A 25,277-nucleotide genomic window follows, 5' to 3' on the forward strand; every position below is an offset into this window, starting at 1 on the left:
GGTAGTATTTAAATATGCACCGACTCATTTTATTCTTCACCTCCAAATCATGACTTAGTCGAGTTATGCAAAGTTTAATTAATGCATCCTCTGCAAAGGAGTCCTTCTGGCCCTTTTATCACTTTTCTTGTTCTTGTGTTTTTAATTCCCTTCAATTGATTCTCCAAGTTCTGGTACTGAAGTTCACAGGAATGTGTGTTACCAGTTTCTAATTGCTCCTAACCCTTTGTGTTATTTCTCTGTCCTCCCTGCCCCTCGCTTCACCTCCTAATTTAATATAGCTCAGTGTAATTAATGTGCTGTTTAACTTTTCTTCCGGATGATTAACAAGGATGTTAAGCAGAAGCAGTCAGGCCACTATCCCCACCACATCCCACTGGACCCTTTCTTCTACCCTGATACCTTATCACTTGTTGTAATTACTTTTCTACATATTCCTGCAGCCATTCCTCAGGTTTATGTTACGAGCTTTAACAAAGCTCATGTTTAATAATTTTTGTGCTTAGCGTGCGTGCTGTGTTATCAAAAGGTGCTCTGAAGTGTTGGGCTGCTTAGTGGCTGCCTGCCAAGGAAGGAGCCGGGCTCAGGCAATCATTGCCCACCCTTCCTGACAGGCTCAGCTGACCTGTTTCTTATCATGTTAATTTTTTATCACCATCTTTTCGGCCTTCTCCAGACAGACTTTTTACCTTTATTCCTTAATTCCCGGGTAGGCCCTTTAAGGATGCTCTTTCCATCTGCTGTTCCTGCTGTGGGCAGCTCCCACAAGGGCAGCCAGGTGCTGCTCCCAGTTGTGACTGTGCTAAACACCTTGCTGAACTGGGATCTGAAAAGCTGACGTGGCCCTCCTGGCTATCAGGTAGCTCTTGCTTGTTCATGAATTTTTCAGTATAATTCCCAGTGACTTGGAAATTTGATTCCTGTAGGACTTTTGGCTGCACATCGTGCAGAGTGCACGCAATCTTACGATGCATTTTATTAACAGGTGTATCATCAACGTGCCCTTGTTACAGTATCCTCGGCATTTCCTTGGGCTTCTTATTACTGTTCCTAAACTTGTTCCTCCTATTCTGCATCCCTCCTGTGGCTGTAGGCCATTTTTCATTGGAAAGTTGAAATTGTTATCTGGCCAAATCTGCAGTGCTGTCCCATCAGGGGAAAAATATCTTTCCTGATCCTTGCTGTTGATCAGCTTGTGTCCTGAAGCATGATTATTGCTCACTCTTGTTATTTTTAAACCTGACTAATGCAGCTACATATGTTATTCTTCCTTATATAAACACATAATCCTTTTTTAATCTTGCTGAAAAAATTTGTCTGTATAATATCTTGTGGTGGTGAATTGGATGGGCTTGTCTATAGAGATAGCATTAGGAGAGGTCTCCTGACAATCAGTGAAACGTGCTGCCTCTCGTGTTAAATTGCCCTTTGGTTTTCTTATGTAACAGGGTGCATGAGGAGCTTAGGTAATTTCCATTCTATTTGTTTTATACATCTATAATCCCTTCTTGCCTTCGTTCCTAAAATAAATAGTTGGTCTTTAAAACATATCATTTGTAAATCCCCCTCTTGTCTGCCTTTAATCAGTTTATACTTCTGGAGTTCTGTTTTGTTCTAGTTTTTCTTGCTGAGATGAGAAAATCAGAAGAGTGATGCATTAGTGTGAAAGCTATGGCAGATTTACATAACACCACTCTGCTTTTATTGGGCTTTATCCTCTGTTGGTACATTCAGACATGGTTTTTATTGTTCTGTGCCTGTGCACAAACCACCTCTTCAGTGACATAGTGCCAGGTTTTTGGATGAGTAGATGGTGGAACGTGGCTGTTGTAAGTCCCTGTCTTGTTCTGTATATTGCCTCCAAGGTGTAACTAGGGTTGTTTTCTCCTGCTTTTCTCCTGTGTGGTTGAGAGTCTTTTTAAAGGGAGTCACTGCTAATATTTTAATGCTGAGTGTTACTAGGCTCACAAGCAAACTTTACCTCCTCGCTAGTTAAATTGGCCTTCTGCTGTTGTTCTGCAAGAAATAGTAAACTTCACCATTTTGCTGCTCATTCCTGGAATATCCTACTAGTTTGATCTTTCCATTTTTACAACCTGGTGTTCTCACCCTGCTTCTTTGCCTCCTGTAGCTTTACAGCATTACTGGCACAGGACAGTGTTTTCACTTGGCTATGACACTATTTTTTTCCTTGATAGCTGCTTGTGAACAGCTTAAGAAATAAAATGCCTCATGTCCTCACCACGCACAGTAGCGGGGAGGCAGTTCTGCTGTCGTCCACAGTCGCTTGAGGGTTATCTTTGTACCCATCCAGTCCTTCCCCTCAGAGAGGATGAGTCTCGTCGCTCTGTAAATGAAGTTACCCACCTGGCGTTATTAATAATGCATTGGTGCTCCTCATCAAGAATTACAGATGTTCAGGAGGCTTTGCAAGGCTCAGATGCAGTGTGTTTGTCCCCAGAAAGAACTGATGTAGGTAACAGCACGGTGTGTAGGATGGACCCTTTTTGTTGCCCATTTTACCCTAATACCATTGCACGTTATCGACGGCTGATTTGTGCTATGGTTGCACACTTTCCTTCGTTCATGGCTGAATTAACCTTTCCCTTCCAAAGCAGCCAGGACAGTCATTATTTATTATGCATGGGCTGCTCTCCCCGGAGTGAAGCATCGTCATGTCCAGAGGGAGCAGCAGTCCAGGAGTTGAGTAGCTCGTACTTGGGCTGCCTTTGAATTTGTCAGACAGTTCCTGTGCTGCTCTGCTCAGGTTAAGGACAAACAGCCAGCTGGCATCTTTGGCACAAAGTGAGCATTTCCTAAAGCCAAAACTGCCCTCCACGACCACCACCCCTGGGGTGGAAATACTTGGGGGTGAGAGTTTCTGTGCTTTCCCCATGCAGCTCTGAGGGGAAGTTCCAACAGCGTGCTGAATTATCCCTTCTCCTGTGGAGATTGCTTCTTGGCAGAGCAGGAGAGTTGAGTAGCTTAACTTCCAAATGAGATGAATAGAATTCTCAGTGGGATTGAATTATTTTTAGATATTGTATGATTGGGATTCCTTAGGCCAGTGTTTGATGCTTTTTGGATGAGATGACAAACCTGCCCTGACCTATTCCTGACTGCATGTGTGGTTGCGGACCATCACTCTCTCCCCATCTCTCTCTTTTCTTCCCTGTTCCCCCAAACCTGTGGTTCTGAGGGCAGCTTGTACTGAGCTCTGTCTCGTTAAGTGTGCATCTCAAATCTGTCTCTTTTCAAATGTCATCCTGGCTGGTTTATCCTACCAAATATTTTGTACTTTTTTGATTAAGAACATAGTCTCATCAATTCAGGTAGTTTGGGTAATAATTTACATCTTTTGTCTGAGGGTGTTTGTTCAAGCAGTAAAATTCCCACTGTTTTGAAAGAAGCTCCACGATGATTCTTAAAGCTCAGACACTCCTTTACCTTTAGGTATCAGAACCAAACAAGGGTCTGTTCTGTGCTGAAATAAGTATTTAAGAGAAATACCTAGACAGTAAGAAAAGCAGTAAAAGTGGTTTTGTCTTTTTAATGGTGCAAGCTGTTTCATAAACATTGGCAGGGATTTTTTGTCTATAAGAGCAAAAGGAAACAAACCTTTCAGTTAGGTGGTATTGTTGCAGATAGAAGTTTATTTTTCATCACTGCATCTTTTTTTATATCTGCATTTGGTATTTAAAAGCATTTCCTTTGGCAAATGGAAGTCGAGAAACTCTGCTCAGTTCTGGCACGTGTGAATTTCTCATGCTGCTCCCAGGTTGTCCATCTGTAATCACTGGCCCTGCATGAACTGCCAGCACAGAGCAAATATTGCAAATTTTTTCAAGTCTTTTGAGGATGACCAATAAGCCCACCCTTTGTTTGAATAGTTTTTGCTTTTAAATATGTTCTTACCCAATTTGTTTGTTTGTTTGTTTGTTTGTATAGTCAACTCTGGATGGCCTTATTCAACCCCACATAGAGCATTTGTTCCATTGGGGTATAGATTATGTTCAGTTAAACCAAGAACATGTTCCATGTTAAAGCGGTGCCAATGTAAAATTGTACATGCACACAAAAATGAATACTCATGGCCCTTCTCTGAGTGGGATTTGGAATTATTCAATATCAATATTTCTGGACCCCTGCTGAATTGGGTCAGCTTTGTCTTATTTGCCCTTAAGGGGAAAAAGCTGTGTTATTTCTTGTTTGCAATTTGAGTAGACTGAGAGGTACTGAACGGAAGCCAGGGCCCACCAGATCTGAATCCCTGTTGCTGGGTTTGTTACCTTTTATGCTGAGAGGTCAGAATACAGGAAAGTGCCTTTGAAAGTGCTGTACATCCTCTGCTTGAATTCCAGCAATGGCCCCAAGAGAAGCCCAGGAGCATCTATTGATTACAGGGCTTTTTCAAAGGCACTTTTTCAATACCAGAGCCAAGAAAAGTGCAGCATCATGGGCAGAGTGTGAGTGACACACACAGCTGAGAACCCTTCTTCCCTTTGGACAGTACCTTTTCTCCCAGCACATAGGATACGTTTGTGGGGTTTGGTTTTTGTGGGTTTTTTTTTTCCTGCAGTATTTAGTTATCAGGCCCTTTCTTTTCCACTTTATCAGGAGAATGTCGCAGCTTTCACCCCTGAGGAGCCTGCTGGCTGGCAAGCCTCAGAAACTGAAGGGCAGTCTTAAATGCAGCACTGCCTTCAGATGCAGAAAGCAGATTCCCCTTCCTTTGTTCTCTCTGTCTCCAGAGGTTTTCAATACTTGGCTAGACCAAGTCAGAACTAGGCTGACCTAGTGCTGGCAGCACACCCCCATGGAGCAGGAGATGATCCCAGAAGCTCCCTCCAACTAACGTGCCCCTTTGGGCTGCGATCGCTGGGTGAACAATTGTAGTTTGTAGACAGATTCTTCAAAGATTTATTTTGTTTTTAGACCCTAAGTAGATTTTTGAATTGAGCTTTGCTTCTTACCAAGACTATAACTGATATCTGAAGCCACTGGTGTGTGAAATGCTTTGAAATTGTCCATTCTGGCTCACGAGAGCACTGAACTGACGAATTATTTTAACATTTAACGTGCTCTATCTAAATTAAAAAGGAAAACGTGGCTGCAATTGTGGGCTCAATAGAAGCTCATAATATAAGACATCTGTACTGTTAAGCTCGCCAAGAAATAAAAACATGGCATGTAGAGGGGAAGTAAGAGCAAATACTGATATTGATGATTACTCCTCATTAAATGGTAATTGTGGGGTTTGGGTCTCCTGTGTAATAGTTGGAATCCACTGAAGTGCCCCCATAATGTGAGTGGTGCTAATTACTGCAATTGGAAGCTCTCACCTCCTGGAACTATCACTGACAATCCAGCCCTGCCTTTCTTCCTGCTCAGAGGAATCCCAGTCGGGCCTGTCCTGTGACCGGCATCAGCGGGAATCACCTCTGTGTTTGGACTCGGGGACAGTGCACTGAGCCATTCAGTACTGGCATCAGTTTCCCTGTTTCACTTCTGCAACTTCTTGTTTCAGGGCTTCTTCAGCAAGCGCCTGAAAGGATCCATCAAAAGGACAAAGAGTCAATCCAAACTGGACAGGAATATCAGTTTCCGTCTGCCCTCTCCCAACAGCTCCGAGGACAGGTAAGGGGCGGTGCGGCCTCAGAACTGACACCCAGCACGCGAGTGCCCTCGCAGAAGGAGAGCCAGCAAGGGGATTTATTGTCCAGCTGGCAGGCTGGGGGGCTGGGGGGCTGCCTCTGGCACGTTAGAGGTTTAGTGTGCAATGTACTGCTGATACAGGGTGGAAAACTGCTGCTCTTCACAGCTGTCGAAAAGCTCAGGTTAAGCAGATGGACTCCAAAACCTTCTTCTGCATCTGTTTCAAATGAGCTGCAGACTTCCAATTTCATGATACAAAACCCTGGGATTGATCAGCTGGAGAGAAATTGGCCTTGCTGCATGCAGTGCTTGCCTGCAGGCCAGTGCTGTGGTGAGAAAAGGAGTTGTGTTGGTGCGAGCAGGGCGGTTCTGCCAGCCCTGGCACAGCCCAGAGATGTGCAGTGCAATTCAGGCACACCCAGCACCCTTGCAGTGTTGGTGTTTTAGTTATTGCAGAGTTGCTACAAGGAACAGATGATCTGTTTTTCAGAAAACTGGAAAACTCAGTAATTTCTCACCATCTTAGTGCTCCATTTGGTGTATCTTTGCTTGTTTAGCTTTCAGCTGGAGATCCAGGCTGTGAATGGATTGCATATGAGGCAAGCAAAGGCTCTTACACACAGTGTTTCCTAACTATTTGCAAAGGCTCTTGATTGTTTTTGTTAAACATATTCTGTGTTACATTCCATGGTAGCCCCGCAGGGGAACCAGATAGAGTGAGAAATGAGTTGGCCTGTACTCGAGGCCACGGCAGGCTTCTGTGATTTGACGTTGCTCAGTGCATCTTCCCTTCTCCTTTAGCCGAGCTGAATTCATTAGTTGTATCTGTCATGCTGTGCTGCTTCAATCAACGGGGCTGCCTTCTCCATCTGAAAGGCAGAGCAGAAAATCACAGAGATAGCAAGGCTGTGGATGCTGGAGGTCTGTTAACGTCAGGAGTTACAGAAAAGCCTGCTGCTTACCAGATGTGACTAACCATCTAGATGGCCTTGCTCCTGTAGTCCGCCCGGTCTGCTTTGATGCAAGTTTTCCTATAAATCTCTATTTTCAGGGTGCTGCAATGTGGCTATAAAAGCAACTCAGTGAGCATAAGCATCTTGAATAATGCCACCATGTCATCAAGTACATCAAGTGTTATTTTTACCGTTGTTTGAAACCAGCTTTGCTTGAATTTTTGTAATGCAAAAATCTCTTTGCCATAAATAATCTGGTTGTCTTTCCTGAGCTTGGTACTCATGCTGGATACTTGCTTTTGTAGTGTCAGGGAAGCACTGTTGTTCTGGGAAAGCTAATAAATGTAGCTATAATTAATTCCTACATCTTTGGGTTAAGACATGATGTTACACACAGCGAAGGTGCCTTCTCTTTAAAAGCAGAGCCCCTTCTACTCCCTGCCCATGTGGGCACGCATTTTCAACTAGGCTCAAATGAAATGTGAATTTTCTCTGATGGCCTGAAAGCATAAAAGCATAAAATCCAGGTACTTGATCACATGGTGGCATTATTGAACATGGAGCTGACTCTGATTCCATGAGAAGGAATTGCCACTCTCTCACCTTCTGTTCTCCCCACATTCTGTATGAGCCTCGGATGTGTAGCAGTGAGAACTTTCCTGTCCTGCCCTGGTGAGTCAGCCCTTTCCCATTTCAAGCAGGTGGTTCTAGGTGATGTCATGGTGTAACACAGGTTTTCAGGGCCAGGTCGACTGATAGCATCTCCCTTTTCTTGCTCTGACAAACACAAGGGTCCTGCCTTCAAAGAAAGTATTATACAGCTTTATAAATTAAAACCCTGCAAGGATTAGAATGAAATAGAGGCTGCTGTCATACTGCCTGTTCATGCTTTTGGGGTGTTTGGGACTTTTTAAGAAAGTGGGGATGTTTATAGATAGATACCTTTGAAATTCTGGAGTAAGGAAGATTGGTTATTGTGGTGCACAGCAAGGCTTGGGATACTGTAACACTGCATGCCATGCTGAATGGTGACAGAGGAGGGATGCTGTCTGTTCAGAGTTGATTTAAAACAGAAAGGAGCCAGGGGTGCTGTAGGGAGCAGTGATGGAGATGAGTTGCAGATTTTTCTGTAATCAGATTTTCTGTTCCAGCAGAAAGCAATTGGCCAACATACCTTTTCTGGTTTTTAACTTTATTTCAGTGTGTCTGGGTTAGTGGGTGGGGAGAGAAGAGAGTTCTGGTGCCCCTCTAGAAACACGGATCAGCATCCGGGTGTCCTGTAGAAATCCACAACCTCTCCGCCTGTAATTCACATCCCTCCTGTGACTCAGGCTCAGGTTGTTTGCCGGGGGCTTTTTGTCCTTGAACACGTGTATGTTGTCTTTACAAGAGACTGATGTGGGAGGACTCAGACTGTGCTTGTTTGTGAGCCACGGCAGGTGGGAGGGAGGCTCTTCAATGTGTGGCCAGTGCAGCATCTCACCGGGTTGCCAACAGCTCTCACCATGAGGCGACCTGGCACCGTGTCACTGTAGCATCTTTCACAGCTTTTCCAGCCTGTTTCCTCCTGCATCCTTTGAGCTTTTCAACTCACACATTCATCTTTAATGTTTTCTCAGCGTCCATAATATATAAAACATGTTAAAAAGCATGAGAAGAAAGGAAAATTTCGTTGGAAAGGAGAGACCAAATTAACACTTCCAGTTTGTGGCCAGGAATTTGAGAGCATTTCCAAGGGACCAGCAGTTTTGGTTACAGAGAGGGAGCGAAGATGATTGCGACTGGCTGCATATGGTCTCGGTGCCTGCAGCAAAGCTCTGCAGACAGCTGGGAGGGCTTTGCCCTGCTGGGATTTACGGCCACGTGGGAATCGTCCCGCTTTGCTAGAAGTCATTCCATGGCTTTGTGAGGTAGCGGGGCGCGGGATCCGCTGCGCTGGGCTCGGGATGGGCTCCGGCGGGGCGGGGGACGCAGGCAGCCATGGCTCTGGGCTTCATGGTCAAACGGTACCGCTCCTCCAGCCACAGCTTCTTCTACTTTCGGTGAGTTGCCGCTCCTCCCTCCTCGCCTCTTTGCAGTGAGAAAATAGCACAGGTCGTGTAAATAATAGAAGCAAAACTTGCCGTGGTTTTCAGGTGCCTTCTCATTTAACGCCGCTCTTCAAAAAAGGGTGGGGGATTTTCACCCTGATTTAGCTGTCAGGATAGAAATCTGTGTTACACAATGCGTTATTAAGGCTTGACTCACTCCCAGCTTGCATTCATTCAGCATATCTGTTGCTATCAGCACACTGGAGTGTGGGGAAAGAGGAGGAGTGGTTTGTTTCTGGAGGGATGCCTCACTCCTGATTTGGTGAACGTGTTTCTTTCAGCCAGTTTTTTTTCCAATCCTCGTGCAGTTGTTTGGTTTTTCACTGGAAACTGAACAGGACCCCAGTGTTTGTCACAAACCTTCCCCTTAGTGCTGAGCTGCTCTCTCCCACCTGCAAGCTCACCTGACCCCTTTATAAATACATATTTCTTAATGGCTGATGCTTCTCTGCAAAGCCCAGGCTCCTCCACGTAGCATTCACCTTGAGCTTAGCAGGGAAATGAAACTGAATCAATTAAGTATTTCTAGTCCATCAAAACAAACCAATTAGAAACGTTAATAGCAGAGACCAGGTGACAGAGGAGAGAGGAGAACTGTCCTGCTGTGAAATTCAGCAGCCTGCTTGGCTGCCCCCTGAGAGGTGTCTGCTAGACAAGCCGTGATCCACAGGGAGAGCGGGCAGGCAGGGAAGGGGTTTGCAAATCCAGGATTCAAACAATGAGGCTTTGGGTAGGACCTTGCCAGAAAAGACCAGAATCTCAGTAGAAGACTAGAACGATACACTCGGAACAACCCAGCATTGAATCGCACCCAAGTGTAACCTGCAGATAAATAAGTTACCCTAAGTTTCTGATTTAAAAAAAACCAAAAATTAATAGTGAAACTGGTTAGACTTGTAGAATTGTTGACCAAGTAATAGGATGTTCAGATAATTGGCAGTTGGATGGCAGTTGGAAAATGCAGTGGGGTGTGGTTCCTACCAAATGAGCGTTTGGACGGGGAAACCTGGTGCTGCAGCAGGGGCAGAGCGTGGGTGAATTGCAGGTGATGCTGGAGACGGTGGGGTCCCGTTCCTCAGGGCTGGGAGCTGGGATAGCAGCAGAAAGTTCACTGCATTGCAGTCCAGGCTCTCTCCTGTGACTTTGCAGAGTGGCTAATCTCGAATTCGACTTTCTGCTCTCGGGGAGTGTCTCAGCACTTGGGGATTGCTGGAATTATTTGAAGCATGTGGACGAACAGCTTCGTGGAAGGACAGCTGGAGACTTGGCTGCAGCTGGGTGCTTGGGCTGCGTTCTTTCCTTTCACACCAGTTTGGTAAAGGAAAGTTCATTGTTAAACTTTTTGTTTGTTTGTTTAAATCTTTTGGATTATTGATGTCCACAGGCTTGTTTTACAAGTAATATAGTGCTCTCCCTGGTAAGCTCGGTAATTGGAAGCCTTTTGTACCATGTAGGTTGGCTTTTAAATAGGTCAAAATCAGCAGGAGAGCTTCATAACCAGAGCAATTAGGATTTTAACCCTTTATTCTACGTGCCTTATAGACAGTAGACTATAACAGAACTTTGCTAATAGGCTGCTGTGTGCCATGGGCAGCCACTGAAAGCCAGAGGTTTCCAGCTGCCGGCTTACAACTGTCACAGAAAATTACTGAATTATGGTGTGCAAGGAGAGAGGGTCAGCTTGGGGCTGGGCCAGCAAGATGGGGTGGTTGGAGAGCTCTTTTTCAGTGGCAGTCGCATGCTGCTGCCAGGTCAGGGGTTTAGGGCATTGTCTGGGCTCTGATTTAGAAGGAAATATTGCAGCTCTGAAGACCAGTACTCCAAAACGTGTGAAAAGAGGTGAGAAGTTTAAAATGTTCCCTAACATGCTCCTCCTCCATCTGTTTTTCCTATGGGAAAGAAATTATGGTGAATGTGTAGGAATTATTTGGTGCTTTGGTAACTGTTTGCTCTGAACTCCCATGTAGTTCTCTGTTGTCAACAGGCGTAGACAGCAAAAGCAGCAGGAGAAAAAGTTGATCATGGGAGGTTAGTTGTAATTTAAAACAGGATTCGTGTTGTTCATGGAGCTGTTTAGCAGAAACAGATTTGTACAAACAACCCTTCCCCCACTTTTTGCATGTGTGATCTTCCTGTTTACAGTAATCTGCTTCCCTGGGATTACCTCTCTCCTGACAGAGTCTGAGCAATACTCATTTTACCAGTAGCTTCCTACCTAATACAGGAAGGACCCTGTTAATCCAGCTCCTTTGCTGGACACTGGGACATGAATCAGTGGCATCTCTGCCAAAAGGAAGCCAGCAGGCAATTTTCTTTCCTTGTTACAGATTCAGCACATCAGATGAGGCTTTAAAGCAGCAGAGAAGTATTATTTCTGTATAATTATTGCCTGTATTGGTTGGGATGCTGCTGATACAGGCACAAGCCAATGATTTGCTTTGCAGATCTATCAATAGATGAGATCTATACTGTGGTGCTCACAAATGCATGTACTTGTGTGTGTAAATGCATGTGGTTGCATCTAACAGCAGCTTTAGGATGTTGCTCTGATGTTTATGGAAGTTAAAGTGCCAATTCTAAGCCACTTAATCGGTTTTATTGAGCTGTTTTAAATATGGTAACTTCAAGGGATTGCTAGAATAGGCAGACATTTGTCTGCCACAGGACCCTGAGTCAACAAAACTACCAGTTCTCCAGCTGCTCTGCAATGAACCCAAATGCTCACAGCTCCCTAGTTAGAAGAGCAATGGAGCAGAAGAGATGCTCCTAAGAGGTGTGACTTGCAAGATGGGATGCGCAGGCTTGGAGTACAGCTGCTGTGTGTACCTGCCTTCGCCCCTGCCCTGTTCCCAGAGGGTGTTTGGAGGCTTCCTTGGAAAATTCCTTGCTCTCTCATGTTGCCTTTAATGTTTAAATCTCATCAGACTCGTAGGGAAGGACAAGGAGGAACTTCTCTGTCTGGAAAGGTCACCTTAGCCACGCCTGCGGAGCGGCCTCCCCTCAGCTGCTGCCTCTGCCGGCTGGCGGCCCTCCCTGATCTCCTTCGGGGATGCTGTGCCCTGGCACCGCGGAGCGTGCGGGAGCCCCTCGGGCACCGCGGGCCGTGGGAGCGCGGCTGCTGAGGAGGGAGCTCTCCTCACCACGGTTGGGGCTGCTCTCCCGGCCCCCGCCTATCTGCCTGGCGTGGTGCTCCTCTGAAATCCGGAACCTGAGGCTTGAGGAAGAGCTCCTCTTGGATTTGTTTGTGCCTTTCTTCCTCTCCGGGCAGGATTTATTGTCTGAGATGTAGGCCAGAGCAGGAAGTTTGGAGGGAAGGGCTGTGGCACATGGCACTGCTGTGGTCTGGGGATGCACTGCGAGTGGCTGTACAGTTGTTTCGTGTAGGTCTGCTTGCCTTCTCTTGATCCAAGCGCAGCCTCCGCTGAGCTGGAACTTGCAAAATGTCCCTTTTTTGTTGTTTTTTCTCCTTTCTTCGGTAATTATTCCTCTTTCCCTCCTCTTCCCCTTCTTTGTGCTCACTCCATGCTTTCAGCCACAGACCGGGAGCTGGCTGCAGGCTCTCAGTACTTTGTGAGGACGGGAATTGCTCAGAGTTTGAGGCAGGGACAGAAGCCAAGTGACCTCAGCAGTGCTTTCTTGAGAGGAGAAATTAGAGAGGCTTTTGCAGAGATGACATTAAAGTGGTGTATTGTGGTGTGTTTATTTTAGACTTGCCCTACCTTAACTGCAGCGAATGCTCAATTATACATGGCTGAGGTTTGGGTTTGCGTTGGTTCAGCTGCTGCTGGAACCTGTTAGAACAAAGCACAGCACAGCCAACTCTCCTACTGGGGTTGCTGCTTTGCATCTGAAACCACTGTCTTTGGAATATTCCCCCCATCAAAGGGTTTTGCTGCCTGCACTTAGGTCATTCAATATATTAAATGGGAACAAAGTCCTCCCTTACTGTTTAATAAATCTTATCGTGTGTGAATCTGCTCCAGCACCTTCAGTGTTTCATTCCGTACAAAAGAGCAGCTGGGTGAACTCTGCTTGTTGCACTGCCTGTATCCTTTGTGGTACCCAAGGTTTTGTTAAGCAGCCTTAGGTAAGATGCCTTTTCCAAGTGTTTGGGGTTTTTTTGCCTCTGAGTTCCCCTATAGAATTGCTCACAGGTGGGAGGAATTTCATTTTGCTAAGGATGAAGAACGTGAGGAACTTTTTCTTTTTTGTCTATGTGAGGGAAGTATACAAAACCTAGTTATTTTTCAAAATTAGGGAAGCTGTTAGAGGTAGCTGTGCTTTTCTTTCCTCTAGAAATAACATTTTTTAGCATTTTCCATTCGATACTGGGAGCCTTGACACTGGGAATTGACTAAAAGAGGAAATGCTGTGAGGACGAACACAGGAGCACTGTGTTTCTCCGAGCGATGTGTAGAGAGCTGATGCCTCTCTACTTCCACATCCGTTCCTTGTGCCCAGTCCCACTTGCTGGGTGGGCAGGCCACATTTATGGACTCACCTTCAGGGCTCATTGAACATAGGGACTTCAATATCTTAACAAAATCTAGACCTGCCAGGTCAACAGCTCCTTCTCTGCTGAGCTGGGACTCTGTGCTCTTGCTCCCTGTTGGTCAAGTGTGAAGGATTTGACTGAATTCCTGCCCCAGGAGAAATAAGTTGTGTCTGCACACAATGTTTACCTCGAGATGCAACTTGTGCCTCAAGTGTTAGATGATTGTTGCAGAAGCCTCTATGGTAGGTGTCAGTTTGGAGGCAGAAGGAGCAGAGGTGAAGCCACGTCACCTCTAAATTGGGCACATTTTGCAGCGCTGTTTGACAGCAGAGCTCCCCACTATGCACAAATGTTGCATTAAATCATATTGGGAGAGTACAGAAAGGGTTAAAGCACGTTTGATAATGTCACTGTTGGTTGCCAAAAGCTGTGGCACGCTGGAGGGAGGGAAATGTCTTTGAGAAGTGTTCAAGAACTGGTGGGGACAAAGAGAAAACTGCCTTGATACAAGGTGCTGTGAATTTGGGAGATTTCAGCTCTGGTGGAGCTCAGGCATTTACAGGACAATCAGCTGGAAAGGAGAAGCAGTGTGTGTTAGTGAGAAGTTAAAAGAGAAAGTAGGTATCCAAAAAACTGGAAATTCAGGCTGGAAGAAGCAGCTGAAAAAGCAAATGCAAAATGACTGATGTGAGCATCGTGAAGTGGGAGGAATTTGTGTATTTGGCTTTAGTGTAAAGGCTTTGTATGTCAAAAATCACATGTATTGTGAAGGGTCATCTGCTCTAATGAATAATCCTCGTTCTGCATTGGTTACAGATTTAGGGATCCATGTGTTCTTTGCTGCTAATACACAATATCTGTCTACTAATCTAGCTAGTAATGAGCATTTTCAGTATTATATCCAGAGCTACCTATGGGCTTTTTTTAAATTTCAGCAGTTAAGTTCTGAGTTTTTTGCTGTTCTTTCACTGACAACTTGGCAGCTACAATTTCTAGGTCAGTGGGAATGGACTTCCTAGGCTGGATATTCCCTTGGGAGTCTGGGGTTACTGGCCTAATGTTATTTTCATAAGGTTTGCAGACTAATTGTAGAAGTTGTTCTGCATAAGCACCAACAAGCTGCAGCTTTGTCTGGGATCTTGCCAGCTCTTTTGGTAATTGTGAGAAAAAAAGACATTTCCTTTCCTCCTTGTCCTACAGACCACGTGAGCTGCCCAAGCTGAAGGAGTCCCGCTCCCATGAGTCTTTACTGAACCAAGGCAGCACCATAGAGACTCTGGACTTTGCAGCAGAAGAAGCAGTCTTTGTCAAACCACTTCACAACAGTATCCTTGGACGAGACTTCTGCTTTGAGGTAGGGACAGGCTCCAAACAGGCAGCTGCCAGTCCCTCTGAACCCTTGTGGAACGCTGCTCCAGGACTGGGGAACTGGGAAACAGAGCAGCAGCCACGGCCATGCTGAGGTTTGGGTGGGGGCTGTGGAGCCACCATGTGACTTTGAAAGTCCTTGAGGTTAATGGCATCAGTCACTGAGCAGAGAGAAATCTCTCTCAATTACCAGGTCTTCTAATTGAAAAACCTCTTCAGTTTGATAAATATCTAAGCATTTGTAGTGGGCGTGCAAATGTGTGGTTGATACATACAGCACAGTGGACATGCAATAGTATGTACATTAGCTGTGTGTTCACCCTCTCCAAATTCACCTAAAATTAAATTTTGAAAACGCACTGTAACCGAGAAATGAGACTTCCAGTCAGAGCCCCCTTTCCATTAGCTCAGTGCTCTCCAGTTGCCCAAGGAGAAGCTTCAGTGGCTGTGGACGTGTCCACTGCAGCGTGGAGCAGGATCCAAAGATCCCTTGGCTGTTTCAGCAGAGGCTGCAGGCTGTGGCTCCCAGCCCTGCTCCAGAAACAGGCAGAAACCGTGTGTGTAAGCACAGTCCTGCCCCCACAGCTCCAGCAGTGGAGCCGTGTGTGTTTGGATGCAGCTGAGGCCACATCACCTGTCGTGGCAGGGGCAGGTCACTGTCTTCAGCAGGATTAGTCAGATGTGTCTAAACTTCTGGAACAAAGATCTGTTTACAACCTGGAAAGTTCTGGCAGTAAACCAGCATATCAGGCTCTGTCCCTCGGGATGCATCCAGGAACTGTTCCTGTTTGCTTCAGCCTAGTTCTTCTGCTTGGAAGCACTTTGCAGCTCGCTTAGGCTTGGGGAGTTGGGTGGAAAACACCAGCAGCAACTTAGCTCTGAGGCTGCTGCCTCAAACTGCCTTGTAATTGTGTGCACGAATGAATGGAAAGAGAGAATGGGGCTCGTCAGGCCACGTAAGAGGGGGAGAAACCGAGGTGGTTCCCTGGTGTGGGAAGGCAGAGCTGTCGGGGCTGGAGCAGAGCACAGCTCCCTCGGTTTGTTTTGGCTGTTGCTGTCTATATGGACCCCTGGAAATAGCTTGTATTCACTGAAGTCATCATGTCCAGTGTGTTTTGCCTTATGTTAATGCACTGTCAGTTCTGTCTGTCTTTGCACTGCTAGTAACCAAATCTGCCCCTGGGCCTTAACGGGGAAAAGGCAAGCTTTAATAGCCACAGATCAATTACCAACTGTTTAAAAAAAGAATAGATTAACTGGCTGATCAAAGCTTTGCTTAAAAGTCTTTAAGAGGAGCCTCTGGTGCTCTTAATTTTATTAATTTAACTTTAGTTTCTCAAGTTTTATATAACCTCAAACTTCTTTTGCTCTCTGCGTTTTGTGGGCCTTTTCTCCTCTCTGCCTTCTAGGCTGCTGTATTTTTACCTGCCTTTTTCTTATTTACTTTGCTACTCGAGCATTGTTTATCTTCCTCGTCGCTTTTTGCAGCCTCTAACATGTCTCCTAGGCTTGCCTGAACTCAGCCTGTCATTTATTCGTTCCAGGTAACCTACTCCAAGGGCAGTAAATGCTTCAGTTGTTCCTCTGCAGCAGAGAGGGACTGGTGGATGGAAAACATACGCAGACTATCGCAGCCGATGAAGGTAATAGAAACTGCGGAAATAAGATTAGTGGGGGAATGGAGGTGGTATGATTGGATTTTAGTCCAGTGTACCAGGGCTTCCCACAGATGCATCCTCAGTTAATTTAGTCTGGGGAGCCGTCCGCTCATCCGTGTGTCTAAAGCTGCCCTGTGCTGTTGCAGGGAGTGCAGTGGGTCAGGCCTTTAAAGAGCAAATAAACGCCGGCGTGCTTCCAGATCCCTGCCCCAGCGCCGGCTCGGGGTGCTGCAGACTGGATTTCTGAGGCCATGCACCTGGGAAAGATGGGTCATGGCTTCATAAGGGTCATGCTTTAATGTAGGGACACAGATAGGGGTGGGGGGGGGAGCCCAACAAACCCAACATTAAACAAAGCAGGGAATCAAGTTATGGATCAGCTGGAACTATCTGATAAGTCACTCCACAGCTGCCATCCTACCTCCCAGGGACAGGCTAGCAGTGCTCTGGGGTTCCTCACCAGTCTGACAGCTTTGGAGAGACTCTTGTGCAGAGTGTTTGTTTTCTAAAGCATTTCAAATAACAGCTTTTGAAGAAGAAAAATATTCTAGTCCCCACTCTTGACATACCAAAGACAGCCCTTTGCCTCTGTTTCAGAAAATGTCCAATTTTCTAATTGGATGATGCTGATTCTCTCTGGATCAGACAATCTCATTCTGAATTCGGACTCTGTCCTTACCTCAGACACAAAAGGCAGCCCTTTGCTGCTGCTTTAGAAGGTGAAATATTCAACTTTTTAGGGGTTTTGAATGAAAGAACTGATCTTTTTCTTCTGCACAGGACAACTGCCATCGAGTTGAAAACGTGCTTCGCCTCTGGATCATAGAGGCCAAGGACCTGACCCCCAAGAAGAAATACTTCTGTGAGTTGTGCCTTGACGACACCCTCTTTGCCCGCACCACCAGCAAAGCAAAAGCAGATAACATTTTCTGGGGGGAGCACTTTGAGTTCTACAGTCTCCCACAAATTCAGAACGTCACAGTTCACATCTACAAGGATGTAGAGAAGAAAAAGAAAAAGGACAAGAACAATTACATCGGCCTGGTCAACATTCCCACGGCCAGCGTGACCGCCCGCCACTTTGTGGAGAAATGGTACCCAGTCAGCACCCCTACAGCCAACAAAGGCAAGTCAGGGGGGCCTTCCATTCGCATCAAATCCCGCTACCAGACCATCACCATCTTGCCCATGGAGCAATACAAAGAATTTGGGGAGTATGTTACCAGCAACTACGCCCTGCTGTGCTCCGTGCTGGAACCCGTGATCAGTGTCAAGAGCAAGGAAGAGATGGCTTCTGCCTTGGTGCACATTCTTCAGAGCACTGGGAGAGCCAAGGTAAGCACAAGTGGCTCCTGTTGGAGTGACTCTGGCTACTGATAAGTGATTCCTGGTGGAAACTGGGGGGGCCCATGACAGTAAACAGCAGCAGATGCTGTGTCCAAAGTGTAAGCAGGAGGACTCTGTAACTTCATGTTATTCTGAAAATCAGCACCTGTGTTTGAGTGGTCAGGGACCTTCCTTGCATTTCTAAAACCAGGATGTAGGTCAGGAGAGAAGTATACAAGAGGTTGGTAAACTGGAGAATGGCTTCTGTGAGTAAGTCTGTGACACAGTGAGCAGCAGGTGCCAGCGCTGAGTCGGCGCTGAGTCAGCGGATCAATGCCAGCATCGATCTGGTCAGCGTTTGAACAGCCATTTGGAGGATCTATACCGAGTTAATGGTGATCCCACCTGCCCCAAGGATGCTGTCAGGACTTCTGGGTGCACACTGATTCCTTCAAATGGATTGTGGGAGAGCACCCTGCAGGTCGTGGGAAGTTCTGGGAAGCATTAGCACACACTGATCTAGCTGGCTGCTGCCCACCAGGTGCTGTGGGAGTAGGGCCATGCTGTAGGCAGCTCCTTCCAGTGAAAGCAGCAGCCACCAGACACAAGTCAGAGGGACAGAGATATGGAAGGATGGCTGTAAACAACATCCAAGGCACAGCCTCATCTAACTGTTCCAGAAAAGGTCCTTTTCTGCTTGCATGACTGCATGCCCCTTGAAAATATCTCGGGATGGCTGGTGCTCTGGGACAGTGTGTGTGACAGGAACTCGTTCCTTAACAAGTTGTCTGATGGGAGAAGCTGGTAGCTAAAATTTTGTTGAAATCCTGCTGGAAAACAGGCTCTGGGTTGCTGCAGTGCCAGCTGCAACAAGTAGGTAAGTTAGTGTTACAGCTTTGCATTCCTGGTGTGTGAAGTTTTGAACCTCTATTTATGGGAAGCACCGGGTGGCTCAGGCTGCCATAAAGCTCCTAAGAGGGAGGGTACATTTCCAATTTGTTCTCTGCTGATGAGGATTGTCATAGGTTAGCAAGCATAGTCCCGGAAGGGACGTCCTTGCTAAGGGGTGCTTACAGTTTCCTCTGGGAACTGATAGAACCTATCAGCTGGCCAGTTTGAATATGGACAATTCTCTAAGCCACTTAAAGTTGTGATCACCTCTGTGATCCACATTTAAGAATAGGCAAACTCCCCCTCCAAGCTCTCTCTCGTTTCCGGCGCTGGCACAGGTGGCTGCGGGCCCCGTGTGGGGGCCAGTGGGCCCGGCCAGGCCCTGCTTGGGCCAGGCCGGGCCGGGCCACGGCCATCCTGGAGCCATGGACCTGTTCCAGCCGTGGAACCCCCCCCACTGCCTTGCCGTGGGCAGCCGGAGCGGCTCGGCTCTCCCCCCTCTCCACTGCGATAAGAAAAATTCAACATTCCAGCTGCAAAGCTGCAAGGCTGAGGTGAGAGTAACCCTTTTATTGCTGTGAAGAGCTGAAAACCTGAGGGAAGAGAGAGAGGAGATGCTTAAAGCTGAAATTCTGTTGTGAAGCTATGATATATCAGAGTATCCTGTTGTAATTTCATGAAGATCTGGGGGGTGGAGTGTTCAACTCGTGAGCAAAAGCACCTGCGCTGAGATAGGCAGATGCTGACGCAGCTGTAATTTCATGAGAAGTTTGGACAGGGAGAGATGGACCAGATGAGGACTTTTGCTCCAAACGGGAAAGGAGAAAACCTCAGTCCGTAGAGATGCTCCCAGAGATAGTCCTAAAGATGAAGATGATGAAGACCCTTTGCTCCCAGGGAAGGAGAAGGGCCTCTGTTTTTGTTTCTGAACGGCTCAACCTTAAAATTGTACCCCAAAAAACTTCAAGAGTGGACCCTCGAAGGCAGTTGCGGGAAAAGCTGCAAGTCGGGGGAAGGGACTCACACGCAGGCAGAGAGACTCCTCTTCCTAAATGGACTGAACAATATTTGGAAGTGGGCGGCTGTCTCGTTGTGATAATGTTTTCATAGCATGAGCAAGAAGAGACTTCTCTTTCTAAATGGACTGAACAAGGTTATTATGGAAGTGGTAAACAGACTGAACATCTCAAGGGTTGTCTTTTCACATTGTCAGTGGGAGAAGGGAGGAAGGTGGGGGGAGGAGGAGAGTTCTGAAGGTGGTATAATTTTTTTTCTTCTTTTAGGTCTGTTAATAAACTTCTTTATATTCTTTCAAGTTTGGTGCCTGTTTTGCATTTCTCCTAATTCTTATCTCACAGCAGATAAACAGTAATGAGTATTTTGGACCAAACCACTACAGGATGCAGCTGGATGTTCCCAGTTTGCACCAGGTGAAAAGAATTCTCTTGGATTTTGTTGAAAAGAAACAGCACTAATGGCCTGAAAACCAAGAGTACTAAATGTCATTGACTCACATAAAGTTATCACTTCAGGAAATAAATAGTACTGTAGAATTAGACCCTATATCAAGAGGTCATTCTCTGTATCAAGGCTCACTGACAGTTCCTGCCTGGACAATTGAATACAGTTCAAGATAAGCCATATAGATAACCAGCAAGTGGAATGTTAACTTCTTTTTTCCCAAATCCTAAACCACTTTTGGTTTGTGAATTTAATTTATTAAGCCATTCTTCTTATTTAAATATCATCAAGCTGTACTAACTTGTGCATCACTTCCAATTTCGATTTTTAAATCCATGTTGGTATGAAATATTCCTTATAAAAAGATATATATAATAGCACAGTTTCTTTCAGCAGACAGAGCCTCTGATAAACAAACTGGTGAGAGGTTCTGTTCCAGAGCTAAACTGAAACACAAGCTTGGCTGTAAAGGCTTTTTTTTAGAGACTTTTGCTTCACCCTTTATAATTTGTGACCTGTATCATTCTCTAAGTATAATAAACCCAAGAGGAGCCCTGGCTGTTTCCTTGGCCCTTAGTTCATGTAGCAGCTGCACCCCTTTGTCTCAGGCTGAGCAATTATTTATTATCCTGACATATCCTTCCTTCTTGGCTTCTGCCATTAGCCTGGCACGACTGAGCTGGCTAAAATCACCTTTGCCATTTGACCTTTTTCCTCAGGACTTCTTGACAGATCTGGTGATGGCTGAGGTGGATCGTTGTGCAGAACATGATGTCTTGATCTTCAGGGAGAACACACTCGCTACCAAAGCTATTGAGGAGTACCTCAAGCTGGTAGGACAGAGGTACCTCCATGATGCACTGGGTAAGAAACTCCCTGTCTGCCACCTGTTTGCACGGCAAGGGCTGACCCTGAACTGTGTCTGCAGCTGGCAATGTGGGATGGGAAGGGACTGCCTCAGCACTCAGCCTGGGTCTCATACACAGAGAGCACACTGTCCTGTTCTCAATGCCCTTTGGCGCCTGCAGGAGTAGCACCCAAAGCAAAGCAAGCTTGATTTGATGTAGTTGAGCCCCTCTTCAAGTTTGTATTACCATGTTCTGTTTTTCTGGGTAGCTTTGTTTTGTGCTCTAGCATGTTGAGGAGGCATAACACTGCAATTTCTTTGTGACCAATGGTGGTTGTTGCGTCGGATACACAAACAGGCTTTAAAAAGGGGTTTTGACACATAGTCCTTAGAGAGACAAGGCCAGGGAGCGGGGCTGCAAGGCTGCCCAGCATCCCAGGGCAGGAGATCAAGATGCATCCTGTCTGGGAAGCCTCTTGCCTGTGTTTATCCCGAGTGCTCACTGTTCACTGACTCATTAAAACTGCCTGGCCATCCCGTGATCTCCTGCTCCATTCTCCCCACCGGCTCTTCATGCACGCTGTTATGTGCCAGGGTGGACTCTGATAATTTTGTTACTGTCCCCCCTCCACCAAAAGGCTCTGCTCTAGTCATAAGGCACGGCCTTGGGAATTCCTGGCCACACAAAGACAGCAGTAAAGGGGACCAAACCCAGGCTCGCTGTCTTCCACAGACACACCACAGTCGGCCTTCAGCAGCTCCGCACAATCTTCCCTACCCACAACTGCACAACAAGCCACCCCACCCCCTGTTGTTTCTGGGATGGAGAAAGCTTTGGAAATTGATATGAGAGAAACAAGATCAGGCCAAAGCCAAGTCCCACACCACATCCTTTCACAAAAAGAAAAGAAAGCCAAGCAGCTTGCTTTCCCAGCAGTCTCGCTTGTCCTCAGCAATCCCAGACGCTGGCAAGGCATCAAGGACATAGCTGGCTGAATTAGTGCTCCAAGGGTCAGCATAGCCAGCTCTGTGATTATATCCAGTTTGGCCATTTCTGAAGTGTAATGAGCCTCTTCTGGTAGTCTTACTCTCCTGGGTGGAACTGCTGAGCGTAAGTCACAGTCGTGGGCTCTCACCTGGTACAGAGAAATGAGCAGCCTGGTACTTGGGGCTGTGCTTCCCAGCAGGCTGAACATCAGCTGTGGGACCACTCCATTACAGCTGACTGCAAGCTCCTTAATGTGCACTAATTGCATAAAATATTTTAACATTAATGACTCCTAATACATCATTTAATGCTGAGTGATAAGATGGTAAATCATAGGCAGGAGAGATGGAAAATGCCCCTGAGGTTGTCCAGCCTGTCTATAGCTCAGGGCAGCGTTGCTTATGACAATATCCCCATCTAATTCTTGGTCAGATTTTAAATGTCATTTTACTCAGCTGCCCTGTTCTTTGAAAGGATTAAGGACACCGTGGTTGGTGTTAGCAATGTAACATGTCTGTAAGGGAATCTTACATCTGATTATAGCAAGGTCTGGTGGCCCACAAAGAGTAAGTTTCAAATATGTTTAAGGATAAAAAACACTATCCAATAAACAAGAGTTAAAACAGAATTGGTTCAACAAAAGTGATGCCAACAGTTTTGCAAATAAGAGATGTAGATGCCCTCAGCAGAAATGTTTTGGACCCCATCACCAAAAAAAAAAAAAAAAAAAAAGTGGTGCCTGCTTTGCTTGCAACAGCCCCAGGCTGAGATTTGGGGAGGGGCTGAGAGGTGTTTAAGGGGTTTTAGGAAAGCAAATGCTAAAAACAAACCTCTTTTGCACAAACAAGCCTTGTGTTAGCTCAGAGCCAGCGAGATCATCTGAGGAGATGAACTTGAAAGACATTGAATCATTAAACCAACGAATAAAGTGTTTTTCCTAGTGAACACCCAGCCGTTTAAAAATCACTTGGAATGCCTGCATAGAGAGGAGGGAAACTAGTGAGTAGTTCATTCCAGTCTGCCAGACAAAGGCAACTTCATGTGGCTCGTATGTGAGCAGTTTCTGTTGTGATGCCGGAAGGGAAGGGTGACAGAAATGCCATGGAGCTTTGAAAGATGCAGGCCATAAAAATGCTGTAAGGTGTTGATATAAGAGGCTGAGAAAATTAGCAGCATCTAGCTCGTGCTTGGGTATTACTCTTATTCAAGAGCAAGGTGACACGTTTTAAAATTACCAAAACAAAAGTCAGATTTAGAAATAATATAAAGAAATACCATTGCCAGCATGTTTCTTGGGGAAATTATGAAGACAAATAGCACACGGCTTCATTCCCAAGACTGTGGATGCTTTTGTAGTCGATAACACAGTTTGAATACCAAGTCAATGCTCCTCTCTAGGCTATAAGGGAAGTGCCTGCAGGCTTGCTAAGCAAAGCCATCCTGGTTCTGCCCCTGTGCGTGCGGACAGCGAGGGCACGGGAGGCTGCAGCAGCAGCAGAGCCCAGGCTATGCTCTGTTGGGAAAGGGCTGGGAGGAGTCATGTGCCCAACATCTGGTGTCTGGAGGCTGTGCTGCAGACACCCAGAGCAGGACAGGCAGTTGCCAGGGAAAGACATGAGCAGGATTTAAAGGTGTGTCAAGTAGGCTTTTCCTGTAACTTACCCTGGTTTCTCATCCTCTTCCCTTTTTCCAGGGGAGTTTATCAAGGCTGTGTATGAGTCAGATGAAAACTGTGAAGCAGATCCCAGCAGGTGCTCACAGAATGAATTAGCAGATCATCAGTGCAACCTGAAAATGTGCTGTGAGCTGGTCTTCTGCAAGATTATCAATTCTTACTGGTAAGGCATCTTCCTTCCCTCCCTTTGTCCCCATTTGCTCAGTGGTGCCTGTTCCTCCTCTGAGGGTGAGAGAGCAGCAGTGGCACAGGGAAGGGAGCACAGACCCATCCATCTTCCCAGGCTGCCTTTGTCCCCTTTCCTCACTGCCTTCCTGCATGTGACTCCAGGTTGCAGGTGGAGCTTGTGCCCAGACTGAGGGGTCCCAGCCCACAAACCACACCTGTGGGGGCTTCTGCCCAAATCCTCTGCCAAGGGAGCACATACTGAGTGTGACTGGATAAGGAGGGAATAAAGTGAGAAGATAACAGCTTAGCTTGGACTTGGCATAAAAAGCTGCAAGTTTTGATGTGTACAGAAAACTTTTAGACCCTTCAGATGTGTGGAATTGAACAGGAAATCACAGGGAGGAAGCATTGCAGAGAGATTTTTATTAATCTCTGTTTCTGAGTAGCAGTGGAAGAAGAGGGGCCTTTGTGCTTTGGCATGAAGCACAGGCACAGTATTGAGAGCTTAACAAGCAAGGTAAAACTGTCAGATACGGAGATGAGCTCAGTTTGGCTGGGTTTGTTTTCAGGATTCTAACACCCTGTTTGCTCCAGGGTAGCAATGGGTAAGTAGTTCTTAGCTCGCAAATCAATGTGTCTGGAAATGGCTTCACTTAGCACATACGAACAAGGGGTGTTTTACAGAGTACTTAAGTGTCACCAGATTAAATGGGGATTTATGAATAAATGCCTAATGACATTACCTAGCCTAGAGAGAAAGAGAGAAAAAAGGAAGACAAAAAAAGAGCTGATGTTTTCTCACAGATCAGTATTGCAGATGACTGATCACCAGTTCAACTCCTTGCATCTCGTTGCCAGTGTGATTTTATTTCCCGTTGTTTTGCTTTTCAGCGTGTTCCCTCGTGAGCTGAAGGAGGTGTTTGCCTCTTGGAAGCAGCAGTGCCTGAACAGGGGCAAGCAGGACATCACTGAACGCCTGATCAGTGCCTCTCTGTTCCTCCGCTTCCTGTGCCCTGCCATCATGTCTCCCAGCCTCTTCAACCTCATGCAGGAGTATCCTGATGAGCAGACCTCTCGCACGCTCACCCTCATTGCTAAAGTCATCCAGAACCTCGCCAACTTTGCCAAGTAGGTGGTGCCAGTGAAACTGAAATCTGTGGCGTGCAAGGAGAGCCCTGACTCCTAGGTGTGCTCCCAGGCAGCTGATTCTCTGGCAAACTGAAGCCGGCTTTAGGAAAGGAGGAATCTTCTCACTGAGATGCAAACGCTGTTCCCATCGAGACTCCTCAGATAAATTCTCCTTCAGAATTCTGTGGAGGGGACACATCATAAAGCCAAGAAGAGTCATGCACTAGCATGTTAGTGTATGTGCTGTTTCAAAAGGAAAGAAGCCTGTTCCCACCAAGGATCATGATTTTCGTGCTCTCTCCCTCCAAAATTCCCAGCTGAATGATACAAAGGGCATGGCACGTCTCCTGCACGGGAGGAGAGAGAGAGTATCTGTGGGAGGGAAGGGGGAGAGATGTAATTTGTTATGTAAACAGTGAAGTAGTAGTATTTAAGTACCACAAAGCAGTGAATCTCTTAAATTGTCCATGTGGTGTTTTTTTTCCTCCAAGACTTCAAATTCTTCAGATTTTGAATTTTTTTTTTTTTTTTAATACTCCAAATCTTCAGAAAGGCAGGTCTAAAGTAAAGGGTT

At 46.2% G+C, this 25,277-nt stretch overlaps 1 protein-coding gene across 15 annotated transcripts in view; it reads left to right on the plus strand.

Annotated features, from left to right (window-relative positions):
• Positions 1-25,277, plus strand: part of RASAL2 (RAS protein activator like 2) — a 165,133-nt gene that overhangs the window by 120,589 nt on the left and 19,267 nt on the right. For 14 of the 15 annotated variants that reach the window (XM_042033785.1, XM_042033786.1, XM_042033787.1 and 11 more), the window contains 7 exons: positions 5,528-5,637; positions 14,394-14,547; positions 16,106-16,204; positions 17,000-17,554; positions 20,617-20,761; positions 23,426-23,570; positions 24,467-24,703. In XM_042033785.1, coding sequence (XP_041889719.1) covers positions 5,528-5,637; positions 14,394-14,547; positions 16,106-16,204; positions 17,000-17,554; positions 20,617-20,761; positions 23,426-23,570; positions 24,467-24,703 — 1,445 coding nt within the window. Of the gene's footprint in view, positions 1-5,527; positions 5,638-8,511; positions 8,651-14,393; positions 14,548-16,105; positions 16,205-16,999; positions 17,555-20,616; positions 20,762-23,425; positions 23,571-24,466; positions 24,704-25,277 lie in introns of those variants that run through there. The other variant, XM_042033793.1, reaches the window with a different exon arrangement.

The sequence above is a fragment of the Corvus kubaryi genome, unplaced genomic scaffold (genome assembly GCF_017639235.1).
Source record: "Corvus kubaryi isolate FWS band 111438036 unplaced genomic scaffold, C.kubaryi_AGA036_p1.0 37361, whole genome shotgun sequence".
NCBI classification, from domain to species: Eukaryota; Metazoa; Chordata; class Aves; order Passeriformes; family Corvidae; genus Corvus; species Corvus kubaryi.